At 52.1% G+C, this 13,118-nt stretch overlaps 4 protein-coding genes across 4 annotated transcripts; 2 read left to right on the forward strand and 2 right to left on the reverse strand.

Moving 5' to 3' along the window:
• Nucleotides 1-166: 166 nt before the first annotated feature.
• Nucleotides 167-2,271, reverse strand: PV07_03478 (uncharacterized protein). The gene is made up of 6 exons (XM_016390204.1): nt 1,839-2,271; nt 1,635-1,782; nt 1,307-1,574; nt 1,128-1,253; nt 902-1,051; nt 167-810 (listed from the first exon to the last, which is right to left on the reverse strand). The coding sequence occupies exons 1-6, from the start codon at nt 1,903-1,905 to the stop codon at nt 343-345; spliced, it is 1,227 nt and encodes a 408-aa protein (XP_016252106.1). The 5' UTR covers nt 1,906-2,271; the 3' UTR covers nt 167-342.
• A 641-nt stretch (nt 2,272-2,912) lies between these two features.
• On the forward strand, nt 2,913-4,832 carry PV07_03479 (uncharacterized protein; the record flags this gene model as incomplete). Its single annotated transcript, XM_016390205.1, has 4 exons — nt 2,913-3,294; nt 3,343-3,716; nt 3,857-4,033; nt 4,092-4,832. The coding sequence occupies 4 exons, from the start codon at nt 2,913-2,915 to the stop codon at nt 4,830-4,832; spliced, it is 1,674 nt and encodes a 557-aa protein (XP_016252107.1).
• A 339-nt stretch (nt 4,833-5,171) lies between these two features.
• Nucleotides 5,172-9,795, reverse strand: PV07_03480 (uncharacterized protein). Its single transcript, XM_016390206.1, has one exon. The coding sequence runs from the start codon at nt 9,510-9,512 to the stop codon at nt 5,337-5,339; it is 4,176 nt and encodes a 1,391-aa protein (XP_016252108.1). The 5' UTR covers nt 9,513-9,795; the 3' UTR covers nt 5,172-5,336.
• Nucleotides 9,796-10,709: 914 nt separating this feature from the next.
• PV07_03481 (uncharacterized protein) lies at nt 10,710-11,908 on the forward strand. The gene is made up of 3 exons (XM_016390207.1): nt 10,710-11,432; nt 11,492-11,712; nt 11,767-11,908. The coding sequence occupies exons 1-3, from the start codon at nt 11,141-11,143 to the stop codon at nt 11,836-11,838; spliced, it is 585 nt and encodes a 194-aa protein (XP_016252109.1). The 5' UTR covers nt 10,710-11,140; the 3' UTR covers nt 11,839-11,908.
• The last annotated feature ends 1,210 nt before the right edge of the window (nt 11,909-13,118 follow it).

Consider the following 13,118-nt stretch of genomic DNA (forward strand, 5'->3'; position numbering starts at 1 on the left):
TCCAGCCGACAGATGCCTCGGAAGTTTTGAAAGAGGTTTAATCAGGGGCCGCCCCGCAATGCCCGTCTATTAATGGCTGCCACGTGACGAGGCTACGAGTCGTGATGCTCGATGCTGCGCCGGTGCGGAAACGTGAAGAGACCATGAGTACAAGAATGAAATGTCCTTTCAAAGAAACTAAACTCCCAAATCTACCGCTGTATCTCAACGCCTGGCTGATCGTACACAAGAACCACATGCTCGGACGCCTTCGCCACCACCACCAAGTCATATACAGTTTCATTTGGCCCCAACCCTCATGATATTGTACCCATAGCGCATTCCAGCTCTTTTCCTTCTCGACTAATATGGTGGGTAAGGAGGAGAATTGACACCCACTACCTGCCTGTTCATTCTCTTGGCCGTCGTCCTCATGGTGAAGGCAAAGTGAATCGCTTTCAGGATCTCCCTGACATCCGGCAGGGTCGCCCACGCCTTGACACCCAGTGCGCCACCGTAGTATTGTCCGCCAGTCTCATGTCCGATATGTCGGTGTTGGTTGAAGGAGTCTGGACTGCCGCTTCTGCCGGTCAAGGCCTCCTGTGACGACCTGGCCTCGTCGATGTACTGGGGTGGAATCTCGGACAACGGGAGCATTCGTGGCTTCGTAATGTCGTAGGGGGAAACGTCATAGGCGTAGTGGAAGAAAACGGCAAACGGCACCATTAGGATACAGGTGGTCATGGTGTCGATGCCGAAATTGACATCTGCGTAAGTCATGGTAGAGCTCTGTTTCAGAGCGCCCGTGGAGCGGAGAATGGTGAAAATGATCTGGAAGATGAGACGGTGCGTTAGATAAAGGACAACCAAGTGGAAACACGAGCATATTTCCCGGGTCAGGCGGTAGGAAGAGTTTACATACGTCTTGGAGAAATGATAAGCCGATGATGAGTTTGAAAGCCAGGAACTTGGCAAGCGGCTTGTGGTGCTTCATGTCCTTTTTCAAGGCATTGTAGAAGGCGATGCATGATGTGACGGCAACGCCAATGGAGATGCCGTTGATTATCGTAAGCTGCTCACAGCATAATTAGACCAGCTGGCATTGTAATGGGGCTCTCGCCGCGAGCCCTGGATCGAAGGGTCCTTACCCAGATGTGGGAGAAGTGGATGTTACTGCTCTCGAGGCAATACTTGTTGATTGCTTGGGTGATATCGGTGGCGATGGCGATCCCCAGAGATATAACGACGTATTGAAACACAGAGACCCATCTTTTCTGCGCAATGGCCGTAAGCGACTTGCCCTGTTGACACGTCCGCTTGAACTTACTCTGTACCATTCCAGCCCATCCTGACGGGCATTACCTCCCTTCTGTTTAGCTCTGCGAGATTGCGGGACCTCGAACGCTGCAAAAAAGACATCGCGAAAATCCGGACTCGGCGAGACGAATTCGCAGAGCAAGAGGAAGAAGCTTCCTAGAGCGATGGCTTCCCAGAAGTCCCGCCATGGGTCGAGGTATGGGTACGCGTTTGGAAAGGCGATTCCAAGAAGCGAAAAGATGCTGTAGAACGGAAGGAGGAGACAGATTTTCAGGATCCTGCGATGAAAAGCGTCAACCCCTCTATTTCGGTCCGCAGCAAGATGGGATTGAACTCACTTGCTCTGTTCATTGGGTTTGCTGAAGTGTGTCGCGTGTCTGGCCATGAGAATGAAGATGGACAAGCAGACGAATGCGGTACAACCGCCCGAGAGGCACAGGTTGAATTGTCTGAAGGAAAGGCTCCCAATGAATGGTTCCGGAGCATCTGGTTTGCACCGTTAATGGAGGGCGAATCCCTTGTTCTGCTCGTCTTCGACGTACCGGCTTGTAGAGGGTTGGGCATGCTGCACACGGGCGTGTCCCCGTCATCCTTATCGAATAGGCCCATCTTTGCGGAGGTCTTGTGCAGGTTGCGGTGTACTTCACAATTCTTTCTGATATTCAAAGAAACAGATGCTTCTGTGTCGTCTCGAGTAATGGTGGGGGAGGAAACAAGAGTTGGAGTGTCTGCCAGGCTTTATAGCATCCATTGAAGTTGATCGTCCTGCTGAAATGCATCATGGGCTGGGTGTTTGGGATTTCAGGCCCTCCATAACCTCTTTCAGGCAAGTGTACGAGATAGCCACAGCATTCTAAAGGCCTATCCCTCTGCAAGGGGGCAGTCCGTGTTGGCGATCTCATGTGTGAAGGTCGAATCGCACCGCCCTCGAGTTTGGAATATGTCATAGTTCGAGGCAATGCGTGTTTCGAGTCTTCACAGAGGATAGGCAGCGATTATCGAGGGGATTTTCACCCCATCAACAGTCTTCGGCCGCTCGGCCCCGTAACTTCAGCCTTGTGGCGCAGCTCGAATTGATTACCGCAAATGGCTAAGCGTGGATAAACGCATTCCACTGCTTCATCTCGCTCCATCGGTGTCTCCGCAGTGCGACCTTCGGGAAGCAAGCGGCGGTGATCAATTGGCTCACAATGCGGAATTGTCTGACCGGCCTCTTTTCCCCTGCGCAAGAGATGATGATTGGGATTGCTCCTCGTACCAAGCGGTGGAGCCCAGTCAGACAAACGTCCTATCATTTCTCACCTGTGCATTGGTTTCGCCTGATGGATACCCAGCCTCGCCAGGTACAATCCAATTCAGGTTAAGAGCGCGAACCTCACTGCGTTCTTTTGCTGCTGCCGTCAAAACGCGACTTTCACAGCCACGACTCATTGACTTTGAAGCCATAGCTGACTCCGCTGAGCTTGCGAGCCTGAAGTATACACTTCGAGTGCATTTTGCGAGGTGGAAATGGATAAAATGGCGTCCCCGGTCAGCTCAGATGAAGCTGGCCGTAGCCAGAAGTCTTTTCGAATTGTGAAGACCAAATCCATCGTTTTATAGGCCTCGTTTTAAGCATGCCGAACGTGGGGAGACCAAGCAGGGATTGCCATCTGTGCCGACAGCGGCGGGTGAAAGTGAGTACTGGTTTGAACAAAGCCATGCCTAGATCTGCATTGACAAACCACCGCCAGTGTGATTTGGGCCAACCGGAATGCAACAGGTGCATACGCTTGGGCAGGAGTTGTCCAGGATATCGGGACGAGTTTGACCTCATGTTCCGCGTCGAAAGCCCTACTTCATTCGCTCAGGGCGTGAACCGAGATCGCCGACGCAGAAGGCTCAGCCCGCCACAACCCTCAGGTCCTCGGCGAACATCCTCCCCGCTTGCAGAAAGCATGGGATCTGGGAAACGGACCGAAGAAGACAATCCGCCGCCCAGAAGACTGCTCGATCCAGGTGACGCCAGCAAACTGTGCAGTAGCAACTGGAAGCTAACGCGGGTAGATGTTGTGATTTTCTCCGGCTGGTATCTATTCCCCACGCGCCAGTTGGCCGAATGCTGGGACAGTCATGCCCTTGCGCTAGCATTCAGCAATATCTCTTGCCCTCAGAGGCATAAAGCCACGTTGGGATTGATCGACACCAATTTCTTGTCGTCTATGGTGTCAGAAGCAGGGCCAGACTCTTCCATCGTGCTGGCCTGCCGAGCGATTGGACATGCTTTTCTCACCCGCAAGAACGATAGACCTGAAACGCGATCCATGCGAGTGGAGACGTACGGGCAAGCATTGAAAGCAACAAATGAGGCTCTTGAGGATCCAGTCACGCAAATGCAAGACGAAACTCTCGCATCCGTGTGGTTGTTGAGTCTCTATGAGGTAAGAAACGCTTCTTGTTATACTTTTTCCCGTTCCATGTCCGCAGGATCCAAGATTGTGTGCTCTTCTTGAATGCAATTGAAAGATCCTAGTACGTCTTTAAGCAAACAAACAGACCAGCGCTAACCAAAACGCACCAGCTCATTGTATCCCCAGGCAAAGGGCATCAGCCTCTCAACTTTTCAGCGCACACCCATGGAATCGGTTCTTGGATTGTCCATACCGAGGGACTGGTAGGTTTACTGAGGCTTCGGGGCATTTCGCATTTCAGTACACCCCTTGGGCGGGATTTGTTCTGGCTGATCTATAATTCAATAGTGAGTGATTGTTCCAGTCGGTCACCTTGTGATCGTGTCTTGCTAATTGGATTTTTAGCAAGTGAGATGCTTCATCACCAACATGGGCAGCCCCTCAGAGTCTCCGAGCTGGTTTCGAGAACTGGAAAAGGCCCTGACTGAAGACGAACTGCCCACTTATCGGCTCTGCGTATATGGTCACCATGCGTCCACTCTTTGCGCCAGTATTCGACAAATCATCAATCAATGGACAACCGGTGCGCTCGGCGCAGCAACAGAAATAGTCGCCGAAGTCGAGAGCTTTGAGAGGAGAATGCAGCAGTTGTGGGATGTCAGCCCTGCCAGTCCTGGGGCTGGGACTGAGCTTGTCGCCGACTCTGACTTGAACATTCGGCATCTATGCTGCCGCACATACCTTCATGCGTTTCGCTTGAAGCTGCAGCTGACTCTGTTGGAGCTTTTGGACAAAATGCGAGGAGAGGCGCTTGACGTAGATTCACGGACACTGCAGGATCAATTTCAGGTTAGGATCGGGACTGTCCAAAGTGCGGCTGATGAAATCCTGGCGTGTGTTCCTCTTCTCCTCTCGACGGACTCTCCCTCGGGAGGCTCCCAAAGGCTGACTCCCAGACTTTGGAGAGATGGAGTCCGCCTGCTCTGGCCGCTGAGGCTTGTGGCTCTTTGGGATGCAACCAGAGATGACCAGAAGAAGGCTGCAAAGATCACGCTTCAACAAATAAGGGACGAGGTGGGAATCAACCCAGCAGGAGCATTCCCCCAGCCCTTCTTAGCAGAGTTAGCAACAATGAAACGAGACTGAAGTCTGATGGCTTAGACTAAAGATTCAAGCATGACCCTTTCCCACATTGCTGATGAGATCTGCGAGCTCTTCACCAACGTCCGGCTTCTACTGACGTAGGATTCTGCATGCCATGCAGCTGTGCGGAGCACCTGTTAAGGCGTGACAAGCGTCAGCCACAGCTGGAGCTTGACTAGCGGATCTCGAGAAGAGACCCCAAAGAGGAAATCTGCACGAACCAATCGTGGTGAAGATTGCTGAGGGGGCGAAAGGGGAATTGAGCACAGCCATCACGACGGATATCAGTGGACGAACTCGGGTCCGAGTCCCATGCATACATCAATGCTAAAGCATCGGTTGCTGGAGTCCTCCTAGTCGAGCGGAGAGGCCGTCGTTCACGATGTTCACCTCCTGATTTGGTCGTGAGCTAGAACTCGTCCCTCGATGTCGAGGCTTTTGCTTCAGAGGCCCCGAGCCAGGAATTGCTCTCCAACTTCGTTGTCCATTATCAGTATATCTTACATATCAGGCAGCACGCATCTTCATATATTCATTACTGCAGCTGGTGCAGTATTCGTCGTACCAGCCCTTGAGATCATCACCAATGTCCGTGTAGTTCTGCTCCAGGTCATTCAATACCAGTCCCTCCACAACCTGGCAGCGTCGATGCTCATCCACAACCCATTGTTCCCAAGCGGCCTGCATCATCTGCTTCTCAATGCTGTTCACGACACGCACCGCAACAAGGAGATCGTGCCGCTGAGTCCCCAGTCGTTGACGCGTCTGCTGGACTTTTGCCGCCGGCGTCTGTCTCAGTCCAGCTTGAAAGTACTCCGGATCATTTTCATCATAGAAAACGCTATAGCAGGCACTGGAATCGCGCGCTGGCAGGTTTGCTTTCCGACTCAGAATGTCGTCCAAGTCACTGATATACACTGCTCGGCTCATGACAGTATTGGGCGAGATACCTAGCCGAGCCATGAAGTTCCCGGCTCGGCGTTCGTGCCACCAGTCAAGTGAGTCTCGATATGTGTGCCAACTATTGTACAGTGCCGAAACGGCAAGTGCCACCAATATGAGTTTGTTAGCAGACAGCGTTTTGGCAAACCATCTCAGGATGCTCAACAACGACTGAAGGAGAGTACCCAAGGCACTCTCCGCCGTGGAGGCAGCGCTCTGCGCCAATAGTCCGGTGATTGTTCGGGAAACTGGCTGCCTTCTCAATTCGATGTTGAGCGCCGATGATTCTAACAGAAGCTGTGTTGTTTCTGTCGAATGGCCAACTTGACCAAAAATCTGAATCGCCTTCTTGGTGCGACTGTGGAGACCAAGCTTGCGGACTTGGTCTGCCACCAGATCCGCGAGATCTTGAGAATCGAGTTCGAGGTCATATAACGCTTGTCGCTCAACCACTCCTCCCAGCATCCAGGCTGCGCGCAACCACTCTATCTTGATGAAAACCGCTAGCTTGCATCGGGCCTTTGCCACGTGAGTGATGACGATCCTGCTGACGAGGCGATGATTGTTTTGGTAAGGGAGATGCCATGGGGTTCGCTTGTCGGTAATGACGTAGCATAAGTGATCACTATTAACATCGATCGTTTGATAGTCATGAACTTGTGCATAGGTTTCTCGGCCGAACAAATTTTTGGCAGGCGTGTCAAAAGTGAACTCTCTTCGAAGGCGTCCTTCCCCGACGCTCAACCATGGCCCTTGGGACACATTCTTCGCCCGTCTTTCATGTTGAAGCAGTTGCCACAATGCGCTTTTATCCCCAAACATAACATGGAATAAGGCCTTGGCGCTGATGTCGAATTCTTTCTCGACCGCCAGGCGTAGATTCCCAGGGGGTGTGTAATTCACGGGTTGAGCGGGCAGCTTAAATTTCGACTCCCTCCGGCCCAACTGGTTCTGATGAAGGGTACGATCAACCCGCAGTGGGCCTCGTAGTTCAGTCCCAATGGTTGATGCTCTGCCTCGATATCGAGGCCCGCCAGTGTCAACGGGCGTATTTGGAGATACATCCTCCCAACTCTCCAGGCTGGGGCTCCTATCGGGAGCCTCGGTCTCCATTTTGATCAGAGCCTTCATCAGCCGTTCCAGATTGAGAGGCTCATCGGAAGCACTGTTTCTGATCAGAAAGTTCAAGCGCCTTTGCAGAAGTCTCAAAGGTTCTAGAAATGTCTTGATTGTGATTCGTCGGTTACTGGCATCGCTTGCAGCGTCCTTCAGGTGCAGGAAGATAAAGTCACAGTCTCTTCCAGGAGCGGCAGTGGCCTCGTCAATGGATGCAAGAGGCACATTCGATGTGAGGACCAAGCCTAGATGGTTGCTGTAAAAGTAGATGTCCCTGGGAGTGACGTAGACTCGGCCAGGGAATTCTTGTTGCTCGCTTGGGTTCCAGGTTGCCCTGAAAACCATGACCAGTCTGTCGTCACGTCTTACGTTCGGAAACAGAAGGCGGAACTGTGCATCCTGAGACTTGAGCTGCAGAGGATAATAGTTAGGGAAGTCAGGCACAAGTAGATCATTACTGATTTGCTTCGCGGTGTCGCGATCCACACTTATAGTGCTCCTGTGCTGTTTCTTACTTGGCGACGGAGTCCGGCTTCGTGAGCCCATTTGAGGCACACTCAGGTCAAGCTGCGGAATATTGTGTTGCAAGGGAACAGCTGACCGGGTAGGTGTAGATGATGTTTTCGGAGGAGAAAACGATGGCTGAAGCGTTGGGCTTCGCTGTGCCAGGAGTTTGATTTCGGTCTTCTCGTTTGGGTCAGTGCGTTCAAGTCTGTTCAAGACAGCTATGCAGGAGGTGCCCCAGGTGTTGGCCAACAGCCCATTAGGAAGTCCAGTCCTGTCCGGAGCAGGGCTTAAGCCCCGTTCCCCTGTAATGATCACTGCCGACTTGCTCAGATTGGTTGGAGACGGTACCGAAGCCAAAGTCGAAGGCGCGAGACTGCTGGCTGGCATATCCCGAAGAGCCAACGTAAATGCACTCCGTGGCTTGGAAAACTCGCCATCAGCATTTTGAAGCATGGGGACACTCGGACCGACAGGCATAGAACCATGAGTAGCAGCAATCAAGCCAGCAATACCACCAGGAAGATTCGGTGTCGATGGGCTGGCAGACACCTGAGTCGGAGCTGGACTCTTTCTGTGCAAATCGAGCTTTGAAATGATGCGAGAGGCAGTGTCACGATGACCGCTCTCCTCCAAAGCTGTTGACCTTCTAGGCAGGTCCACACTACTGTCGCGCCCATGATCGGTCCCCGGAATTGGCAGGGTGTTGGTCTTTTCCAGAGCGGCGATATCCTCTCCCACAGCACCCGGTTCTGTCGACCCAAGGATGAAAGTCCCAAACTCAGGGATTGGTGGTGCGCTTATTGCAAAAGCCGCACCGGCTTGAATGTTCCCACTGCCAGAAGCGAAGCTGCGGAGACCATCTCCGTCGTTGACGGCCTTGGACTTGGCAATATGAAAAGCGTCAATCCACTCCACAAGCTCTGACTGTGTTTCTGCTTGGAGGAGGATCGTGTTTTTGTTCGTCTTGAGCTCAAAACAGAAGCGACGTTCTTCTGCTGGCGCGGGCCGGACATTACAGAGTAAAACACCAATCCGCTCGCTCTCTTCAACGCCGCCTGCTCTCGTGCCTTGCAGCAGCCAGCCGAAAACTCCGTTGCGAACGAATGCCCACCTCTTCACCCAGACAGTGCGAGTCGGTTTCCCACTGTAGGTCCGGAGGAACAGCCAGCCTTGCTTCTCTCCGGTTTTGGAGGTCGGCTTTTTTGGTGAACGTTGCAGGGTTGAAGTGCTGGCACTATGGCCATGACCAGCAAACTGAGGGACTGTTGATAAGGTGTAATCCTCCAACTCTCGTGAGGGCCGGGTTTCGAGTTCGGCGGCCTCTTCCAGCTGTTTCTTCGCGGCCATGAGCTCCTTGCGAAACGACTTTTCGTTGGCCTCCAGCTCGGACAGCCAACCCTTGATTCTCAGCATTTCATCAGCGCTCCGTTGGAAGGTCGCGGCTGTGTTGTCACGCGAGACCCGCATCTCACACCACTGGTCAAAGAAGATCTTGACCAGGAGCTTATCTGTGGCAAAGCGAAACTGCGGGGCCATACTGGAGAAGTCCATGATGGCCTTGATGTAGAGTTTGCGGGCCTCGTGCAGCTGAAACGCCTCCTCCCTCAACGACGAAGGTTCTTTGGATTTACCCAGCCCAGCATATTTCCCCTGGAGATGTTCAAAGGTTTTCTGGGTAGCCTCCACCGCTCGGCGAGCCTCTTTGAAAGGCCGCAGGTCGTTCTGAAGGAAATGTCTGATGGGATCAATGACCATGGTAGACAATCTCTTGACCACTGCTATCATGCTCATCCAATAGTCTTTGGCACCATCGGCGAACTTCTTCATCGCCAGGACGCTGTAGTCATGATCCAACATGGACTCGGAGATGTTCGTAGGCAGGACGGCGTGGGCAATGAAGTTGTTGAGGACATTCTCTAGGGTCAGGGATTCGGAAACGAGTCTTGTGGATGCTTTGGCATAGTCGTCGAGCCATTTCTCCAGAAGATCGACTTGCTCTCCGTAGTGAAGAATAGTGGCGCGGGCAGTGGGCGAATCGATCGCAGCTTCCTTCAGGCCAACCGGAATCAGATTGATCAGTCTTCCCACATCATCGATAGGCTGCGATGCTTGCGCCATGGTGGGAAGAGCGAACAGAGGTTGGTAGATGCTAGCGCAGGTGGAGGGACTGAGAGTTTGAGTTGTATTATGCGTCGGGCTTCATGTCTGCAGGTTCGCAGGGCTCCTGGCAGAGAGCGGACAGGAGGACAACCAGCCCAAGATCAGGGAGAGGCAATGAGATAGAATCGGTGGCTCCAGGGTGATAGTGCAGCGAATATTGATTGTATCGAGAAAGTAGCAGTGCGGTAGGTAATCGATATATTATTCGCGTCTCCACGAAATCAAAGTCGCGAAAGCCAACTATGTAACCACGCATGATACGGAGTTCCGACCACCCATCTCACTCTGCCGCAGGTGGCTGCGGAGCGAGCGTTTACCCCCCTAAACCTATTCTTTACTAGCCACAGCCCTTCGGTGTACCTGCCTAAACATCAGTTAGTAGTTCTTGGGACCACCAGGGCCAAACTTTTGAATTGGGGGGCCCGCTGTTATCTAGAAGCCCCCTGGCCATTGGGTTCACCTTAGCGGACCGATACGGAGGACAACGCGAGCCGATTACTGCCGTGGAGCCGCACAGTGCCACGCCAACTTCCCTCCTGCAGGTGTTGCATCTCAACCCCGCCTGTGCTTTTAAGCATCCCTACGGGCTTGCTGACCAGTCCCATCACTCATGTCTAGAAGTTCCTAAATCCCCATTCTGCCCCAGGCTGCCTCTCTTCAACTAGGATGTCCCGCTGCACCCTCCTGCGTTGTCCCCTAGCCCTTTGGCTCTGTTTTCACATTTTATAATCGCCATCTTGTACGAAAAGTCGTGGGGAGTGATAACTCACAGTCACTACACACTTCAGGCAGATTTTTCGAAGCCATTTGTGGCTTCTCAGTGCTGACTCCTCGTACACTCTGTGTATTTTTGTGACATTACATTGTCCGGGCCATTGTATTTAACCTTGCAGGAAGATCGCTGCCTGCGAAATACGAAGCACTGCATGCACATGGCAGCAGATGAGCTATTGCGTCTCTGAAAATGCGGCCTACGGTTTGTCTTTGAGTCTTTGCAGGGTTTGCAGGGATTCTTTGCTGGTGTGGGTGGTGTTGGTCACGGACGAAGCCGACCCTTCCACCACTTTAGCCGCTACCCACTCCGTCCACCCTCCCGAGTTTACATACTAAGCTCTTCCGTCAACGACGTCCTTCTCAATACTTCACCTACCTTACCGTCGCTGCTTCTCGTTGACCCTAATTTTATCACATTCATTGCTCGTCACGCCGCTACACCCCTTTCCGCAGCTATTTCCACCACCTTCCAAGCGATCACTGTGCAGCACAGGTTCATGCTAGGTTGATCAGAACTCAAGATGACCCCAAGATTCCTCCAAAGCCATGGGTTACTCTACCTTGGGTTATCCAAGGTCGTCGCTGCTGATAATATGCCATACTCATCGTATCAACCTCGTAACGACGCGGGCGACGCTAACGACCCCGCCTCACCGACACTGCATGATTGAGCTCCTCGAGCGTGTCCTCATCCTCAACCTCGATCTCACTCGTCTATACACTCTCATTTGGCCGCTGAGAATCCATTCTAGTCAATTGAGCGGACCCTGGACTCGCCTTGCCATAAAGCACCGCCCGTCATATCCTTCAAAATGTCCGGCGGTTCCGACCCAGCTCGCGAGGCGAAGGTCCTGGATATTGGACATGGCCGGGAAGAACCTGCGTATGCTGGGGGCCTCCAATGCCCCGGATGTATGAAGACATTCAAGAGAGAGTCTGAACTCCATCGCCACTGGCGTTTACCGATACCATGCCAAATGCCAGGCTGCACCCAAACATTCCGGGACGACAAGCTGAAAAGCTTCATCAGTCATCACGCGACAAAGCACAGCGTCGATGGTCAGGAAACTTTGGATCAGGGTCAACTTGAGGACTGTTTTGCTGGTACAAAGCATCCTTTCCCCTGGCCCGAGTGGGAACAGTATCTGTGCTGACTAGAGTAGCCAAAAAGAGGGAACATCGCAATAATATTCGCCCAGACCTCTGTACTGTACGCAATCCGAAATTCGCGACTGCTTCTCAAGATGCTTCCGGCAATTGGCATCTCAATCTCGAAGGAGAAATCCCCTTGTCACCGGGGCTCGTGCAAAGAGACAATCTCGCTCGCTACGGGCAAGGCGAGACACATCCTTCCCACGCAGGTGGATCAAGCCTCAATGGAAGAGTTTGTGGACCCGATTCAATGGTTGAATTCTTGAGTTTTGACCCGTTCTCGTAGGTATCAGAACTGAAGCAGGAACTGTCGCACAAGGTTAGTGTCAAATTCGATAGGCATGAGGACTGGCTTTGACAGTGGCTTTAATTCCAATTTGTTGACTACCTCAAAAACACTGTCCTCAAAGCCGAACGTGACATACAAGTCCTAGTAAGCATCCTATTTAACAACGAAGACACGAAGCGCGACTGTTGCTGACAACAAATAGGAACGCAAGATCAAGCTTCTTGAGGAAGTCATTGCAAGCTCGCTGCCGGGCTTACACTCTGGTGCTCAGCCGTCTCTCAACCACCTTGAGGAATTCGCGGATTTGGTTGACTGGCACGATGAACACGAAGAGAACTCTGCCTTCGAGTGAATGCTGAATTACGTAGACGCTACAGTTCATCTACTGAAGGCAGACATCTTGCCTTCCGATTTTCAGACAATCGCGCGTTTTGGAAGTAAAGGAAATGCGATGGAAATGCTGATTGCATGTCTTCGTTCTCGTCGTCCCTCAAATGCCGAGCAACGTCGTACTGTTTCGTTCGACCTGGCAAGAAATCCAGGTCAGGAGGCATAGCAGTTGGTCTTGCCTGACACAGCCTAATGATGGGCTCGGTGGTTTGTCGTGAAACGGTCTGAGAGACTCTCGAACATCCCGACTATATGCAAAGAGCTTGAAGGATGATCCAATGCTCTTATACATCGTGGAGAAGCCTCTAGCTTTTCGTTTCTCTACTCTACTCGTGCGAAATAGAAAATGAACGGAAGAGCTGTAATGAGGGCGCGAGATCGCAGCCAGCGCTCCTCATTGGAGGCCCTGTCGTCGCCCTGTTAATGTGATTTCGAGACAATCCAGATATATCAACCTCACTAATAGCGATTGTACAGGTCGTCCGATAAACCTAGAATTGGACAAGTAACTGAGTACCACCATCATCATTATGCTCGTTATCAGCATTATTGCGTCCCTTGCTGTGCCTCGAAGGCGAGGAGAATCGCTTCTGAATATCTCTTCAGCTGGTTATCTAGGCCGACCTTCATTGGTATCCTCCGTCTAACATAGCGACTCTTGAGAAACAGACATTTCTGACGGTAAAGATCGTTCGAATTCCATGTCTGGAAGAGACAAAGTTTTGTCATTAGCAACAATTTGTGACGGACAGCTCTCGTTCCAGTGCATATTACTTAGGGTTGCTGGGGTAGGGGTTTGCGCCTCGCCATTGTCTTTGAACCCAAAGAATACTTGAGGAGCGGTTGAAAACCAGATCTGGAATCCACAATTGCCGCATGGATCTTCGCGAATCGTCGGCGGACATTTATTCACCTTAGGATATCTCTCGAGTCCTCATTGTAAGGTTTCTGCACACCAC

This window comes from Cladophialophora immunda (assembly GCF_000835495.1).
Source record: "Cladophialophora immunda strain CBS 83496 unplaced genomic scaffold supercont1.2, whole genome shotgun sequence".
Classification (NCBI taxonomy): domain Eukaryota; kingdom Fungi; phylum Ascomycota; class Eurotiomycetes; order Chaetothyriales; family Herpotrichiellaceae; genus Cladophialophora; species Cladophialophora immunda.

Coding starts and splice junctions, on each gene's coding strand:
- PV07_03478 (XM_016390204.1), bottom strand. CDS start 1,905: ATGGGCCTATTCGATAAGGATGACGGGGACACGCCCGTGTGCAGCATG. Junction 1,254..1,306: donor ATGGGCTGGAATGGTACAGA/GTAAGTTCAAGC, acceptor GCCATTGCGCAG/AAAAGATGGGTCTCTGTGTT. Junction 811..901: donor GCTTATCATTTCTCCAAGAC/GTATGTAAACTC, acceptor CTCATCTTCCAG/ATCATTTTCACCATTCTCCG.
- PV07_03480 (XM_016390206.1), bottom strand. CDS start 9,512: ATGGCGCAAGCATCGCAGCCTATCGATGATGTGGGAAGACTGATCAAT.
- PV07_03481 (XM_016390207.1), top strand. CDS start 11,141: ATGTCCGGCGGTTCCGACCCAGCTCGCGAGGCGAAGGTCCTGGATATT. Junction 11,433..11,491: donor ACTTGAGGACTGTTTTGCTG/GTACAAAGCATC, acceptor TGACTAGAGTAG/CCAAAAAGAGGGAACATCGC. Junction 11,713..11,766: donor GATCAAGCCTCAATGGAAGA/GTTTGTGGACCC, acceptor CCGTTCTCGTAG/GTATCAGAACTGAAGCAGGA.